Below are 16,934 nucleotides of genomic sequence, written 5' to 3' on the forward strand. Positions count from 1 at the left end.
CAATGTATCTAAGTAAATTATTATTACTTGCATTAATTGCATTCCTTGGAATTTCATATAATAAAGTAAATGCAAATGCAGGTTTTTTAAAACCAATTCCTAAAACACGTTGTGATGATTCTGAAGTTAAAGGTTGTAAAATTAGACACCCATGCCATGGTCCAGAAGTTGAAGGTGATGTAAAGTAAGATAAACATTAATTTTATTTATATATTAATTAATTTTTTATTTATATATTAACTATTAATTTTTTTTTTTTTTTTTTTTTTTTTTTTTTAAATAGTCCAATTAATGTAAATTCACCATATGAATTTGCAATTTTCCAATTATTATCAAAACAAAATGCAACATCAGCCAACACATATACCGTCCAATATTTTAATGATGGTGATACAACAGGTCATCAATTATTAACATTTAATCAAAATGATATGAATCAAAGTAGTAGTTTTTATGCAGTTGATATGGACCCAATTTCAAGTAATGAAAAGTTAATGAGTAATATTCAATTTGATGAAAAAGGATATTCATTTGGTACATTAGAGTTAACATTTGATGCTAGAACTGGTGGTGGATCAGTGTACTATTCATGTGCATTTGTACGTTTACAAAAAACTGAACCAAAAATTGGAAAGAATAGTTTCATAGTCTCAGTTGATTCAACATTAATCTTAACAGATGGTAAAGGTGATTCATTAGGTACTTATGAAACTGATCAAACCAAAAAGAATTTAACAGTTCCATCATTAATTGCCCATGATTTAACAGTTGAAGATAGTGATATCAAAAATACTGATAATGAAATTAATCCAAACAAAGGTGGTGATTCTGGTCATAAAAATAATTCAAATAAATTATTCTTATCAATTGCTTTCATTGGTTTACTATCATCATTGTTATTATTATTAATTTAAAAAATTAATAAAAAAATAAAAAAATTAAAAAAAAAATTAAAATAATAAAAAAAATAAAGTAATATTACAATTTTTCTTTTTAAAATATAAATTTAAATTTAAATTTATTTAATTATCTTTTTTTTCTTCATAATATTCATTAAAATCTAACATATATTGTAATGAAATTGGATTTAAATCTTGATTTACTTTAACTTTTAAAATTTCAGATTGAAATTTATAAAATGAAGTTGTATATTCTTGATAGAGATTATTTAGATGATTTCTAAAACTATTAAATTCTTTATTAACTTGAGCTTGATGAGTTTCATTGAAATTCTTTTCATTTTGAATAGCTATTGAAAGGTTGATTAATTTAGTTTGTAATAGAGTGAATTTGATGATAATTGATAATAATTTTTTAAAGCATTCATAACAACTATCAGAATTTGATAAAAACATTTTATTACAAATATCTTGAAGATATTGATGATGAGCCTCAATGAGTTGATCTAAATCGGTAGCTTCTTGGTCTATGAATTTCTCTAAATTCTTCCAAGAACATTCCAAAACCTCAAACATTAGATAGTACTGAAAATTCGATATGAAATGCACCATTTCATTCATAATCAAATGAGATTTATGAATGTCACCACCAATTGGTGATAGAATCGATAAGGAAGTTGACGACCTAATTTTACGCCAAATCGAAGCCAACGAATACTCAACTCTTTTTATACCCCACATAAAATGAAAGATCTTTTTATAACGTAATATATCATTTGGTGAGAGGATAGTATTCAATGGTGTATCGACATGATAATCCAATGAGAAAATATCCCAACCTATATTTCCAGGTCGTTCAGGTAACAATGCAATGTCTAACCTATTTACAATATCCTGTTCCTCGAATTGAGCATTTGAATTCCTAATTGCAGTATCCATCCAACCTACTAATTTATGACGTTGAATTTGGCTAGTTGGTTTCAATAAATCCTCACCAATCAAGTCCATTAAATATTGAATAAAATCACCTTGTCCCAATAATAAATATTTCTTTAATGCTTTTACATGATTCATAAATTTAAATCTATTCAATACAATCTTTAACAATCTCTCTGAACTTTGTCTAGACACCAACTCTATTATCTCTTGTAATACTTCTTTATTGATATAATTTAATTCTTTAGTTTTTTCTTTAATAATTTTTGATTCTTTAATTAATAATTTTCTTTCAATAATTTCATCATCTTCACCTTGATTTTCATTTTCATCATCATCATCATTATCGTCATGATCTTCATCGTCATCATCATCATCTTCTTGATTATAATAATAATATCTATCATTTTTATCTTCTTTAAAATTATTACAAAATTGTTTCATATAATTTATTGATTTACCAATGATTAAAATTCTTTTTGATAATGGTAGTGAAATGAATGATGGTAATAGTCTTGCAACGATTGCAAATTTCTCTTTCCAAGTTTTCTCTAATTGAACCGATTCATATTGTCTAATGAAAAACTCTTGATATGGATCATTGATTTCACCTTTAAACATCCATAACCTTATCATTGAGAATAATGGTTGACAAATTTTAAACATTATATTATGAATCAATATTCTAATATCTTGATCACCATGTTTTGATAGTGTATCGATTTTCGATAGAATTTCACCACCCTTCATATCAACTGTTATCGAATCAACACATGTTCCCAACACTTTCAATCTCTTTAATGGTGATTGAATCCATACGAATAATCTAATCAATGTTAAACTATCACCATCAATAAATGGTATCTCTGTACTTGTTGTTGTACCACCTGATGATACTGATGATGGTGATTCTAATCCACTACCACTACCACTACCACCACTACCACCACCACCACCACCATAATTTACCATATCAAATTTTTTATAAACTTGAGTCTCTAAAATAGCTATAATTCTATATAATTCAATTAATTCATCATTTATTGCTGAACAAAAACTCTTTATCTTTAATTAGTATCTATTTATTATTTATTTATTTATTTATTTATTTATTTATTTATTACATACTTGATTTGTTAAACCAGTCTTTTTAAAATCATTATTTGTTATAAATAATCTAACTTTTTTAAATAACCAACCAAATTCACAAAGACGATAAACTAAATCTCTTTTTGGTTTTGATATATATGCTGGTTCACCATTTACTAATGTATTGGATGTATTTTCATCAATTTTAAATGAATCACTTTGTTTATTATATTTTATATATGTACCATCAATACCTTGAAAAACATAAATTATATCTCTAATTAATAAATGTTCAGGTATTTCATTGATTCCAATAACTGATTTTTTAGTTGATACTAATGTCGGTGTATTATTTGCACTATTTAATTGTTGGGTTGTAGTTGTTGCTGGTTGTGGTTGTTGTGGTTGATAGTTTTGTAAAATCGTTATACCATTTGTAACTTGTTGTGGTTGTTGTGGTTGTTGTTGTTGTTGTTGTTGATTTGGTTGTTGTATTGAAGTATCATTCATTAATTTTGGTAATAATGTATTTGCTGTAATTGAATCTGTCTTTTTTTTAACTTGTTTATTTATATTTAATTTTGGTATCTGTACAAATGTTGAATTCATTTTTTTTATTTTTTTTTTTTTTATTTATTTATACATATACGAATATATATATATGTGTTTGTTATATAAATTAAATAATTAAATATAAAAAAAAAAAAAAAAAAATTTCAACAAAAAAAAAAAAAAAAAAAAAAAAAAAAAAAAAAATTGGTGTTTGGCGCCAAAATTTTATAAAACTTATTTATTAAATTTTTTAGCTGGACTTTCCAAAAATTAGTTTTTTTTTTTTTATTTTATTTTTTAATTTTTATTATTTTCAAATCAAGCAAACGAATAAAACAAATAAATAAAACAAATAAATAAAACAAATAAATAAATATAAATATTTATACATGTACATATAAAAAAAATGCATAATAATAATTTAACATACCAACAATATCAACAACAACAATTATTAATTCAACAACAACAGCAACAATTATTGTATCAACAACAATTATTACAACAGCAACAGCAGCAACAACAACAACAACAACAACAAAAACAATATAGCCATGGTAGACCATCGACATTAGGTTTACCAAGTAGAAAACCACCACCAATGCAACCCCAACCTCAACCACAAATACAAGCACCAATACAATTAACATTTCAACAACAACAGCAATTATTACAACAACAACAATACCAATTTAATAATAATTTAAATACAATCAATAACAATAACAATAACAATATCACAAATAGGCATAGTATGGTTACTCCATCAACAAATTTAGGTGGAAGATCTTCTTTAGGTCCCCCATCTGCAATGTTAACAAATAATAATAATAACAATAGCAATATTAGAAATACAACATTTATATCAAATAGTGGTGGCAATAATAATAATAATAATAATAATAATAATAATAATAATAATAATAATAATAATAATAATAATAATAATAATAATAATAATAATATAATTAATAATAATAATAATAATAACATTCATACCCAAGTACAACCTAAAAAATCAATTGCACCAAGTAAATCAAATACAATATCATCAAATACAACAACAACAACAACAGCAGCATCATCATCATCATCATCAAATCCATCTATTACATTAAGACAAGAAACTAGACCAGTTAATGATAGTAAATTTCAATCACAATGTTTATTAAGACTTCAACAATTTTTATCACAAAGTGAAAAAGGTTATCCAAGAGCAATTACAAAGGATAATCTTATGAGTGAAATTAATGGCTTAATGAAATTCCTTTGTCTTCATATTGATCCACATTTTAAATTACCAACAGAGAAACCAGAGGAAGAGATTATATCATTCTTTAAGATGATGGGTTATAGATCGGCTGGTTTTACAAAACGTGTTTTCAGTCAAGTTGGTAATGCTCATACAAGAGGTCATCTATTGGGTGCTATCATTTGGATGGTTGAATTGATTGAATATGATCAAATCATTCGTCAAATGGATTCCCACATTGAAAGGGAAATACTTAATGGTAATACAATCGATGAGAATGGTAACCTCACCACCACTACCTCTGCCACCAACACCAATGAAGATGGTAATTTCAATTTAACCACTCAAATATTTTCAAAACATGTTTTTAAATCTTATGAAGCATTTTTAAAAGGTGATGATGGTAATCATGTTGATCAATTTTTAGAAGAGAAATTCAATGAAGTCAATGAACTAATAGTGAAAGAATGTGAAGAATCAATGGAGAGACAAAAAAAGATAAAACAAGAGATTGTAAATCTAACACAATATATAACCAATGATGATATCGATCAATTGAATTTTAAATTGGAACAAACCAATCAAGAAATCATTGCAACACATGATCTTATCAATGATAATGAACTTGAGGATCAAAAATTGGATCAAGAGATTGACCAAAATCAAACTCACTTTCAAGAATTGGAAATTCAACAAAAAGAACACCAAAAAAAAAAACAAGAATTTGAATCACGTATACAAATTCAACAATCAAACTCTGTAGATGCAAAACGAATCAATCAAGAAACATTTGAACTCAAAGAAGAACTCGATAAAGTTCAACGTGAACAATCTAGACATGATCAATTAAAACAAGAGAAATCAAAAGAAATTAAACAATCAATTAATGAAATTGAAAAATTAATTCAATCATATAAAGAAATTTGTTGTAAAGCTTCATTAGTAACTAATGATAATTTAATAATTGAAAAATATAGAATAATATTTACTCATACTTTAAATAATAACAATAATAATAATAATACCAATAATAGTAGTATTTTAAATATTTCAAATAATATAATTAATAATAATAATAATAATAATAATAATAATAATAATAATTATGAAGAAGGTATAATTTCAATTTCAGATTTAAAATTAGTTATTAAAAATTTACAAGAATTAAATTTAGAAATCTCTCAAAATATTTCAAAAATTAAACAAGATTTATTAAAGACAAGTAATTTAAATGATATTCAAAAGGAATCAATTAGTGATAAAGAATTGGAATTGGCAAGAATTAAACAAAAACATGATAAACAAAAGAATATTTTAAAACAAGAGAAACAAGATCAAACTTTTGATATAACTCAACGTGAAGAAAATATTGAACAATTGAAATCTTCAAATAAGAAATTAATTGATGATGGTGTTCGTGAACTTGAAAAAACAATTCAATTATTAGAATCACAACGTGAAGAACATTCTCGTTTAAAAATTGATTTAAAACAATCATCTGAACAAATGAAACTTCAATATTTAAAAAGAATTGAAAGATTTATTTCTCATCGTCAATTAATTGGTTCTCAAATTTTTGATACATTACGTCAAATGGAAGAATTATCATTAACTCAAAAAATTTTATTCCCTCCTCCACCACCACCACCACAATTATCACAACAACATCAACAATTAATGCAACAACAACATCAAAATAACACCATTGATATTGATGAGTAATTAAAATGATTATTTTAAAAAAAAAAAAAAAAAAAAAAAAAAAATAATAATAATAATAATAAAAATAGAATTGTATATACACACTTAAATTTTATCATTTTATTATTATTATTATTATTATTATTATTATTATTACTATTATTATTATTATTATTATTATTATTATTATTATTATTATTATTATTATTATTATTATTATTATTATTATTATTATTATTATTATTATTATTATTATTATTATTATTATTATTATTATTATTATTATTATTATTATTATTATTATTATTACTTTTTTTTATTATAAATTAACCAGGACCAACTTTTGGTACATCATGATGTTCTGATAAACTTGATAAATATTTATTATATTCTTCGATTTTTTCTTTATGTGATTTATTAACTAATTTATCAATTCTTTTTTGTTCTTTTCTACTTAATTTCTCTTTATGTTTTTTTTCAGCATCTGTTAAAGTTTTTGATACCTTAATATTACTAATTTCTTCTTCTTCATGTTGTTGTTGTTCTTCTTTGATTAGTTCATTTTTAACTTTTTTAGATTTTTTCTTTTTTTTATTTGTATGTGAAGGTATTTCAGGAACATCTCCTTTTAATTTTAATTTTCCTGTAACAACATTTGAATACATTCTTTAATTATTATTATTATTACTACTATTCGTTTTAATTTAAAATAAATTAAAAAAAAAAAAAAAATAAAAATAAAAAAAAAAAAAAACTCCCAAATTTTTTTTTTTTTTTTTTTTTTTTTTTCTTATTTTCAAGGTTATCCATAAATGCAAACAAATACAGAGATTCAATAAATAAATAAATAAATAGATAAATAAAATGGATCAACAACACCAAAACCAATCACAACAAAATAATACAATTGAAATAAATAATAATAATAACAATAATAATAATAATAATATAGTGAATAATAATAATAATATAGATAGTATAGATAATAATAATATAGTTAATATTAATAATAATAATAATAATAATAATAATAATAATATAAATAATGTAAATAATTATAATATAAATAATAACAATATAGCGAATTTTAATTATAATAATAATAATAATAATAATAATGGTGAAAGAAAATATAGGATTGCCATGGTTTCAGATTTCTTTTATCCAAATATGGGTGGTGTTGAAGAACATCTTTATCAATTATCACAATGTTTAATTAAGAGAGGAAATAAAGTTATAATCATTACACATAGTTATGGTGATAGATTTGGTATAAGATATGTTACAAATGGTTTAAAAGTTTATTATATACCTCAAGCACCATTTTATAATCAATCTTCTTTTCCTACATTATATTTCACTTTCCCATTATTTAGAAAGATTTTAATACGTGAAAGAATTGAAATTGTACATTGTCATCAAGTAAGTAAAGATATAGATATTTAGATATACATATAATTTAATATATAAATATATTAATTAATAAATAAAACAAATAATAAAAATAAAAAGGCATTTTCAACACTTGCACATGAAAGTATTTTACATGCAAGAACTATGGGATATAGTACATGTTTTACAGATCATTCATTATTTGGTTTTGCAGATGCAAGTTCAATACATATGAATAAACTATTAAAATTTACATTATCAGATATATCACATGTTATTTGTGTATCAAATACAAGTAAAGAGAATACTGTATTAAGAGCTCAATTAGATCCTCATTTAGTATCTGTAATTCCAAATGCTGTTGATACTACTCAATTTACACCCGATCCTTCAAAAAGAGATCCAAATAAATGTAAGTTTGAGATCGATCAATAAATAATAAAAAATAAAAAATAAAAATAATGATAAAACTAAGATATTAATATTTTATTTGTTATTTTTTATTTTAAATAAAAGTAACAATTGTAATTATGAGTAGATTAGTTTATAGAAAAGGTATTGATTTAATTATTGATATTATACCAAATATTTGTAAGAAATTTCCAAATGCATATTTTGTAATTGGTGGTGATGGTCCAAAACGTGTATCATTAGAAGAGATGAGAGAGAAACATCAACTTCATGATAGAGTTGAATTATTGGGAAGTGTTAAACATTCAAACGTTAGAAATGTGTTGGTTAGAGGTGACATTTTTTTAAATTCATCATTGACTGAAGCATTTTGTATTGCAATTGTTGAAGCTGCAAGTTGTGGTCTATATGTGGTCAGTACAAAGGTTGGTGGTGTTCCAGAGGTATTACCACCCCATATGATATCATTGGCACAACCAAAGAGTGACGATTTAGAAGAGAAACTAACTGATGCAATCATTAATCTAAAATCAACACCTTTACAAACCCATGAAGAAGTTAGAACAATGTATGACTGGAACGATGTCGCACGTCGTACTGAAACAGTATATGATATCATTAGTAAAGCTCCAAAGGTGCCATTTATTGAAAGATTACGTCGTTTCGTTGGTTGTGGTCTTTGGGCTGGAAAATTAAATTGTATGGTGGTTGCACTTGATAATTTAATTTATCGTTGTTTAGAATATTATTCACCAAAAGAAGATATTGACGAAGCTTTTGATTTTCCAATTGAAGGTTATACAAAATTTAAACAACAAATTAAATAAAAGAATTATTAAAATATTTAAAGAAAGAAAAATAAAAAAAATAAAAAAAATAATAATAAAAATAATAATACAAGTTTTTTTTTTTTTTTTAATTATTATATACATATTTTATTTATTTTATTTTATTTATTTGTTTTTATTAAATTATATATATATAACTATATATTTTATTCTATATCTTTTTTTTTTTTTTTTTTTTTTTTTTTTGTTTTAATGCTATTTATTTTACATTTTTTTATTATTTTTTTTTTTTTGTATTTTTTTTTTTTTTTTTTGTTTTTTGATATTTAAAATTTTAATACACTTAAAATAGATATTTGATAAAGAAAGAAAAGAAAAAAAAAAAAAAAGAGATCTTTGATCTAAAATTTTTTTTTTTTTTTTTTTTTTTTTAGATTTTTAAATCTTTTTTTTTTTTTTTATGTTGATAAAGTTGGAGCAGTTGTATCTGGTTTAGTTGGGTTTGTTTGTTTTTTTCTTTCTTCTTTTTTCTTTTTGATGATATCATTGTATAATCTATTTCTATATTCAGCGATTGGGAATTTTTGACCATCATCAATAGAGATTTTAATGATACGATCAAAGTGTGGTTCTTCAGCAGGATTATGGAATTGAGTGACAAAAGGATGAGCCAATGCCTCCTCTGCAGTTATTCTTTTATCTGGATTAAATTGTAGTAGTTTCTTCAAGAGATCTAAAGCATCTACAGATGCGGATGGATACATATCAGAGAGTGAACGTGGATTTGATGGTGGTAATGACTCTAACATTGTACCAGCAAATGGTGATTTAATAGCCTCGATATCTTCTGCTGATGGACGTCCAGTGACTTCAATGATCAAATCCAATTGATTCATGGTTGAGTTTCCTGGAAACATTGCTTTTTCACCCAACAATTCACCCAAAATACATCCAATCGACCACATATCAACTCCCTTTGTATATTTGGTTGATCCCAATAAAATTTCGGGAGCTCTATACCAACGTGTTGCAACATATTCAGTTAACACTGGATTTGCTTCTGCAATTGATTCCAATGATGTAATTGAACGTGCCAATCCAAAATCAGCAACTTTAACTAAACATTCTGAATTTAATAATAAATTACTTGGCTAATAATTATAAAGAAAAAATATAAAAAAAATAAAAAATATTAGTTATAAATACCATATCAATTTAAATATTATTATTATTATTATTATTATTATTATTATTATTATTATTATTATTATTATTATTATTATTATTATTATTATTATTATTATTATTATTATTATTATTTATAACATACTTTTATATCTCTATGTAATACATTAGCAGAGTGCATATATTTTAATGCTTTTAATAATTGATAAATTGTATATTGTTTATGAATTTCTTCTAAAATCTTTGCTCTGATCACTGCATGCAAATCAGTTTCTAAAAAAAAATAAAAAAAATAAAATAAAAATGGATTAATAAATTATTATTTTTTTTAAATTTTAAAATAATCTTCTTTCTTGTTCTTCTTGTTTTTCTTTTTTTTTTTTTTTTTTTTTTTTTTTTTTTTTTCTTACCCATGTGTTCAAAAACTAGATAAATATCTCTATCATTATCAGCTTTTATAACATTTAAAAGTTTAATTATATTTTCATGGCCATGTAATTCTTGGAGGAACATGATCTCTCTGAATGTTCTTTGAGCATCAGTGGCATTTTGGAAAGCGTCAAAAATCTTTTTAAGTGCAACTGTTTGTTTTGTTTTTTTATCTATTGCTTTCCAAACAATACCATAGGCTCCTTTACCTATCTTTTGTAAAACTTCATACTTTCTTAAAACATGTTTATCTATATCTTCAGATGACATTGTGTATTATTATTATTTTATTGATTTATTTATATTGGATTGGGTGTGTGTGTGTGTATATATATATATTATTATAAATATTTTAAAATTATAAATAAGTGATGTGATTTAGTTAAGTTTGTTTTTTTTTTTTTTTTGAAAAAATATAATATATGTATATATATTTATTATATAATAAAAAAAAAAATTTTGGGTTTAAAAAGATTTTTTTTTTCTATAAATAATTAAAAAAAAATAAAATTAAAAAAATTTAAAAATTAAAAAAAAAAAAAAATAATTAAAATAAAAAAAAATTGAAAAAAAAAAAAAAAACCAACTGAGATGGTTTTTTTATTAAATTAAAAAAAAAAAATATTATTAAAATAAAAAAAATAAATAGGGGTTTCTTTTTTTTTTTTTTTTTTTTTAAATTGGGGCCAATAAATCTTAATTTTCAAAAAATAAAAAAAAAATAAAAAAAATTTTTGAGGCTGTAAAAAAAAAAAAATAAAAAAAAAAAAATAAAAAAAAAAAAAAAAAAACTTTTGTAAACAGCCACACTTTATTTTTTTTTTTTTTTTTTTGTAAACGGCCAAACTTTATTTTTTTTTTTTTTTTTTTGAAATAAAATTCATTACTACAAAATCCTTCATCAAAATTTTATGATATTCACGCAATATCGATCACCCTATTTTTTTTGATTTTTTTTCTTTTTTTTTTTTTTTTGATTTTTTTAATTTAATAATCAAAGAATTAGCAAATGATCAAGTTTTTTTTTATTTCTTTTTGATTTTTTTATTTTACAGTTTTTGTTATTTTTGTCATTTTTATTTTTTTTTTTTGCATCGTTGTAATCCTTTTTTAGATTGTTGTCCATGTTGCAAATTTTGAAAATAAAAAAAAAAAAGAAGAAAACACTATTCAGATTTTTATTTTTAAATTTATTATTTTTTTGAAAATGTTAAACATTGACTTTTTAGGGGTCTTATTTAAATTGGAAATTTTTATTGCAATTTTTCCTATTTTGTAAATGATTCATTTGGAAAATTTCAAAAATAAAAATTTTATTACCAATATAAATTACCAATTTTGGAAATTCATTAAATATTTTAATAAATTTTGTGTCCAACTCAAAAAAAAAAAAAAAAACAGTTTGGATTTTTTGATTTTTTTTTTTAATTTCACTTTTTTTATTTTTTTTTTTTTTTTTTTTTTTTTTATTTTATTTTTTTTTATTTTTTTTTTATTTTTTTTATTTTTTTTTTTGAAAATTGACATAAAACATTAAACATAAGCTTTTAAAGAGAAATAAATGATTAATTTTAGAAGTGGTACAAACCAATTAAGTAAATATGTCGAAAATAATAAGAAATTCATTTTTTTAGAAACTCATTTATTTCATTCAAAGAAAACATTGGACTATTTTAGTACTGATATAATTGTTGAATATATAACTGAATTCACTGATGTATGTTCCATCTACTACTATTTTAATATAATAATTATAATTATTATATTATAAAAATTAAATTTAGATTTCTTTTTTACTTTTTTTTTTTTTTTTTTTTTTCTCAAAAAAAAAATATTTCCATTTTTAATAAATAAATAAAAAATAAATGACTTAGAAATTAACCTTATTAATATTAATATCAATATTGCCATATATGTTTATTTTTTTTTTTTACTTTAATTTTTTTATTTATTTTTATTTTATTTTATTTAATTATTTTATTTATTAATTTTTTTTTTTTTTAATAAACCAATATTTCTAGTATTATAATAGAGTATTTAGAGATAAGAATAATAATTATATTTGTAAAAGATTATTACAATGTATATTGAAATTGGTTAGGGTAGTATGGTTGGATAAAAATTCAAGTTCAGATTCATTATTGATTATAATTGATTCAATGTTTAAATTGATATTAAATGTTGATATTAGAGATTCAATTGATAATAATAGTTTGGTGATAATGTTGGATTTATTATGTCAAAATAAATTCTTTTCTAGAAATAGAGGTATTGAGCCATTATCACCATTATCACCAACTAGAATGATAAATATAAATTCATCATCATCAACAACGACAACTACAACAAAATCAGATAATTTACATATTAATTCACCAGCATCAAAATTTTCATCATCATCTTCGTCAACATCATACAGTTTAGCATCATCATCCTCATATACAACACCAACTAAAAATTATTTTTCAAATGCATCATCATCATTGGTATCACCATATCAACCAAATACTCCATATACACCATATACACCATTAAATGGTATGATGTTTTTATCACCAACCAATAATAATAATAATAAAAATAATAATAATAATGATGATGATTCCTTCTCAACTGATGATCAACATAGTGGTAATAGTAGTTTATCATCTTCATATAATAATATAAAGAGTCCAATTCCATTCAATCATATAGTTAATCCAACTACATTAAAAGAATCCTATATCCTATTAATACCATTGCTTTTCTTATATTGTAAAAATGTATGTTGTGGTTATTGTTTTCATTTTTATTATTATTATTATTGCCATAGATACTTACCTATTTTTTTTTTTTTTTTTTTTATTTATTTTTTTAGGATAAAAATTATAGAGAAATTAAAAAGTTTTTTGGAAATAATGTTATAGAGAATGAAACATTTCAATATTTTACAACCTATTGGTCAATTACAACTAAACCTGATGATTATATAAGATGTTCAAATTTTATATTATCATTAGGTAATAATTCATATTTATTAAAAGATAATAAAACATTATTTTTAAAGTAAGTTTTACTACTACTATTACTTTTTAAAACACACTTTATTTTAATTAACACTAATATATATATATTTTTTTTTTTTTTTTTTTTTTTTTTTTTTTTTTTTTTTTATAGTACAATATTTAATATAATTAATTCATATGATTTATTAAGAGATAAAGGTATTGAGTGTTTAGAATTACATTTAATGAATTTTTTAGATACAGAACAATTTTATGAGAGAATTATTCAAGAGATTTATAAACATCAAGAAAAGTTTTTCATAATTTTAAAGAAATTAATTGGTAAAGATCCAAAAGTTATCTCTAAAATTATTGAACCACATTTCTCTAAATTATTTAAATTATTTCAAAAATCATCTTCATTCAGTATGTTAAATCTATTGGTTAAATCATTTGGTAAATCATTTTTTAATAATAATAGTTCACAAATGAATGATTATATAAATAGATTAATTCAAATACCAATCACTTTAAAATTAGATAATACACAAAATAATAATCAAAATATTAATAATATTAATAATAGTAGTAATAATAGTAATAATAATAATAATAATAATCAAAATAATAATAATAAAAACGAAAATGATGAAGGTGATTATAAAAAATATGAAGTTTTAGATTCAATTGTTTACTTAATTAAATTATTGGGTGGTAAAGAAATGGTTGGACATGTTAGAATATTAATGAAACATTTTAGAACTATTGATTATATAAAATTAAATGGTGCAGGTACTTTAGAGTATGAAAGTATTATTAGATCATTGGTATTATTATATAAAATAATGGGTGATAATTATATTCAATTATTTCATATTGCAATTAATTCAATTGTTAAAGCCAATGATACAAGAAATTTAAAAAATATTCAAAATAATAATAATAATAATAATAATAATAATAATAATAATAATAATAATAATAATAATAATAATAATAATAATGATGATAATAACAATCAAAATAATAATCAGAATATTGAGAATAATAATAGTAATAATAATATTGAAAATGAAGATACATATTATCAATGTAATGGTAAACATACTGGTGGTATGGTAATATTAGGTGATATTTTAACAGAATTTAATGGTGAACAATTAAGATTATCGGATATTCAAGTAATTTTAAAATTTATAGGATCAACATGTTTATGTAAACGTGAAGGTTTATTTCCAATATTTTTAGATTACTATTATCGTCATTCATCATGGTATGAATTTAATTGTTATATTGAAAGAATTTTACAAAAAGATATAAAATCAAATATTGATGAAAATTATAATAATATTATAGTTGAAGATGAACAACAACAAAGTAATAATAATAATGGTAATAATAATAATAATAATAATAATAATAATAATAATAATAATAATAATAATAATAATAATAATAATAATGGTAATAAAAATAAAAAAAAACAACAGGATGAAATTGAAGATAATTTAAATAATAACAATAATAATATTGATGATGATTGTAAAATTAAATCATTTATAAATACATTACAATTTATAAAAGTTATTGGTAAATATTGTCCAAATGCATATACTACTAATTCACAAAGGGAGAGAATTAGAAAGATTTATAATGGATTAGTTGAAAAGTTACCACAATCAGTTGTAAATGTATTTATGTATGCAAGTGGAAATAAAAAGAATGTTAGGTTCATTTATTTGTTAATACCACAATTGACATCATTAATTGAATCTTTACCTTGCATGGATGACATTTACACTCAGTTCATGTCTGGTATACTAAATTGTATTTACAAAAGAAAGAAAGAGAACCCATTAATCAATATAACACCATTCATAGAGTTAATGTTAATTTTAAATAATGAATATGTTCCAGGTTCAAAATCATTTCATTATGATTTAATTATTAAACAAAATTTATTATATTATAAAAATTATGGTGGTGGTAATAGTAATAACAATAATAAGAATTCAAATAGTAGTGGTAGTAGTAGAAATAATGACTTTTCATTATTTATTGATAGAAAGAATCCAAGATTTTTATTATTTTTAAATCAGGTTTTACCATTATCATCATATAAATTCTTAAAGAAATTGGTTATTAGTTATCCAGCACAATTGGCACATTCAATTTCATTTAAGAATGCATTTGATAAATTAACATTAACTCATAAAGAATCAATTATAAAAATCATTCAATCATCTTCATCATATAATCCATCATTGGCCGATCTTTTAAAATCTTTAAAACGTCCAATTATGCCATTAATTGATGATAGTTTTAAAAATGGTTATGAACCATTATTAAAAACAATTTTAAATTGTGGTAGTAGCAGTAGTAGTAATAATAATAATAAAAATAATAATAATAATAATAATAATAATAATAATGAAGATTGTAAAAGTGAATGGAAAATGACATTATCATTAGTTTGTAGAGATTGGTTTTTAATTTGTCAAAAATTATTATCAAATGATTATAGAATTGCAAAGAGAATGAAGATTGTTAAATCAATTAATCCAGGTAATAGATATTGTTTATTTGAAAGATTAATTCATTTCTCTTTTAATCAAATCTTAACTTATCCAATGGAACAATGGAAAGATATTTTTAAAAATTCTCAATCAATTGATTTATCAATTAATAATAATAATAATAATAGTAATAACAATTATAATAATAATTATAATAATTATGAAAATTCATTAGATTTAAAAAGACATTTAGATATTTTAGTTGACATTGATGAATTTCCAAATTTAATTGAAATTACATTGGATTGTATCACAAGTGAAGGTTCAAGTTTTAATAGAATCATTGATAATTTATCAAATAATCAATTATGTTCAAATTTAAAAGTCATAAATTTAAAATTAACAAATTTAAATCATTCAGAAGTTGATAATGTTATTGAATTCTTTCAAACAATTTATAAGAATAAACAACAAATACAACAAGATCTCAATGATAATAATAATAATAATTTAAAAATTAATATTGAAATTTTAAATTCAAATTGCGAATTTTGGTTATTACCATTAATTAATACTTTATATGAAATGTTTGATGATGGCAGTGATGGTTTAAGAATTATATCGCCATATCCAGATGATAAATTTTTAAAGATTCATAGTAAGAAATCTGAATATGAGTTAACAAGATATTATAGTCAATGTAATACAATAACCATAACACCAAATCCATACCACTCTTATGAATTATTTGATTATTATCAATTGTCAAACAATAACAACAATTCATCAATTAATAAATT

At 21.6% G+C, this 16,934-nt stretch overlaps 7 protein-coding genes across 7 annotated transcripts in view; 4 read left to right on the forward strand and 3 right to left on the reverse strand.

Annotated features, from left to right (window-relative positions):
• Positions 1-2: 2 nt before the first annotated feature.
• Positions 3-914, forward strand: DDB_G0283961 (hypothetical protein; the record flags this gene model as incomplete). Its single annotated transcript, XM_633736.1, has 2 exons — positions 3-184; positions 284-914. The coding sequence occupies 2 exons, from the start codon at positions 3-5 to the stop codon at positions 912-914; spliced, it is 813 nt and encodes a 270-aa protein (XP_638828.1).
• Positions 915-1,022: 108 nt separating this feature from the next.
• spc98 (spindle pole body component 98) lies at positions 1,023-3,533 on the reverse strand (the record flags this gene model as incomplete). The annotated part of the gene is made up of 2 exons (XM_633737.1): positions 1,023-2,894; positions 2,964-3,533. The coding sequence occupies 2 exons, from the start codon at positions 3,531-3,533 to the stop codon at positions 1,023-1,025; spliced, it is 2,442 nt and encodes an 813-aa protein (XP_638829.1).
• A 349-nt stretch (positions 3,534-3,882) lies between these two features.
• Positions 3,883-6,450, forward strand: ndc80 (kinetochore protein Ndc80; the record flags this gene model as incomplete). Its single annotated transcript, XM_633738.1, has 1 exon — positions 3,883-6,450. One exon carries the CDS (start codon positions 3,883-3,885, stop codon positions 6,448-6,450), a length of 2,568 nt encoding a protein of 855 aa, XP_638830.1.
• A 305-nt stretch (positions 6,451-6,755) lies between these two features.
• fam32 (DUF1754 family protein) lies at positions 6,756-7,094 on the reverse strand (the record flags this gene model as incomplete). Its single annotated transcript, XM_633739.1, has 1 exon — positions 6,756-7,094. One exon carries the CDS (start codon positions 7,092-7,094, stop codon positions 6,756-6,758), a length of 339 nt encoding a protein of 112 aa, XP_638831.1.
• A 199-nt stretch (positions 7,095-7,293) lies between these two features.
• On the forward strand, positions 7,294-9,059 carry pigA (GlcNAc transferase; the record flags this gene model as incomplete). The annotated part of the gene is made up of 3 exons (XM_633740.1): positions 7,294-7,851; positions 7,942-8,233; positions 8,338-9,059. The coding sequence occupies 3 exons, from the start codon at positions 7,294-7,296 to the stop codon at positions 9,057-9,059; spliced, it is 1,572 nt and encodes a 523-aa protein (XP_638832.1).
• Positions 9,060-9,478: 419 nt separating this feature from the next.
• erkB (extracellular response kinase) lies at positions 9,479-10,904 on the reverse strand (the record flags this gene model as incomplete). Its single annotated transcript, XM_633741.1, has 3 exons — positions 9,479-10,171; positions 10,351-10,478; positions 10,616-10,904. The coding sequence occupies 3 exons, from the start codon at positions 10,902-10,904 to the stop codon at positions 9,479-9,481; spliced, it is 1,110 nt and encodes a 369-aa protein (XP_638833.1).
• Positions 10,905-11,841: 937 nt separating this feature from the next.
• Positions 11,842-16,934, forward strand: part of DDB_G0283967 (hypothetical protein) — a gene marked incomplete at both ends in the record, with an annotated part of 5,769 nt that continues 676 nt past the window's right edge. The window contains 5 exons of the mRNA XM_633742.1: positions 11,842-11,909; positions 12,210-12,351; positions 12,656-13,396; positions 13,492-13,679; positions 13,791-16,934. The exon at positions 13,791-16,934 is cut by the window's right edge and continues 676 nt beyond it. Coding sequence (XP_638834.1) covers positions 11,842-11,909; positions 12,210-12,351; positions 12,656-13,396; positions 13,492-13,679; positions 13,791-16,934 — 4,283 coding nt within the window. The remainder of the gene's footprint in view (positions 11,910-12,209; positions 12,352-12,655; positions 13,397-13,491; positions 13,680-13,790) is intronic.

The sequence above is a fragment of the Dictyostelium discoideum genome, assembly GCF_000004695.1.
Source record: "Dictyostelium discoideum AX4 chromosome 4 chromosome, whole genome shotgun sequence".
In the NCBI taxonomy this organism is placed as follows: domain Eukaryota; phylum Evosea; class Eumycetozoa; order Dictyosteliales; family Dictyosteliaceae; genus Dictyostelium; species Dictyostelium discoideum.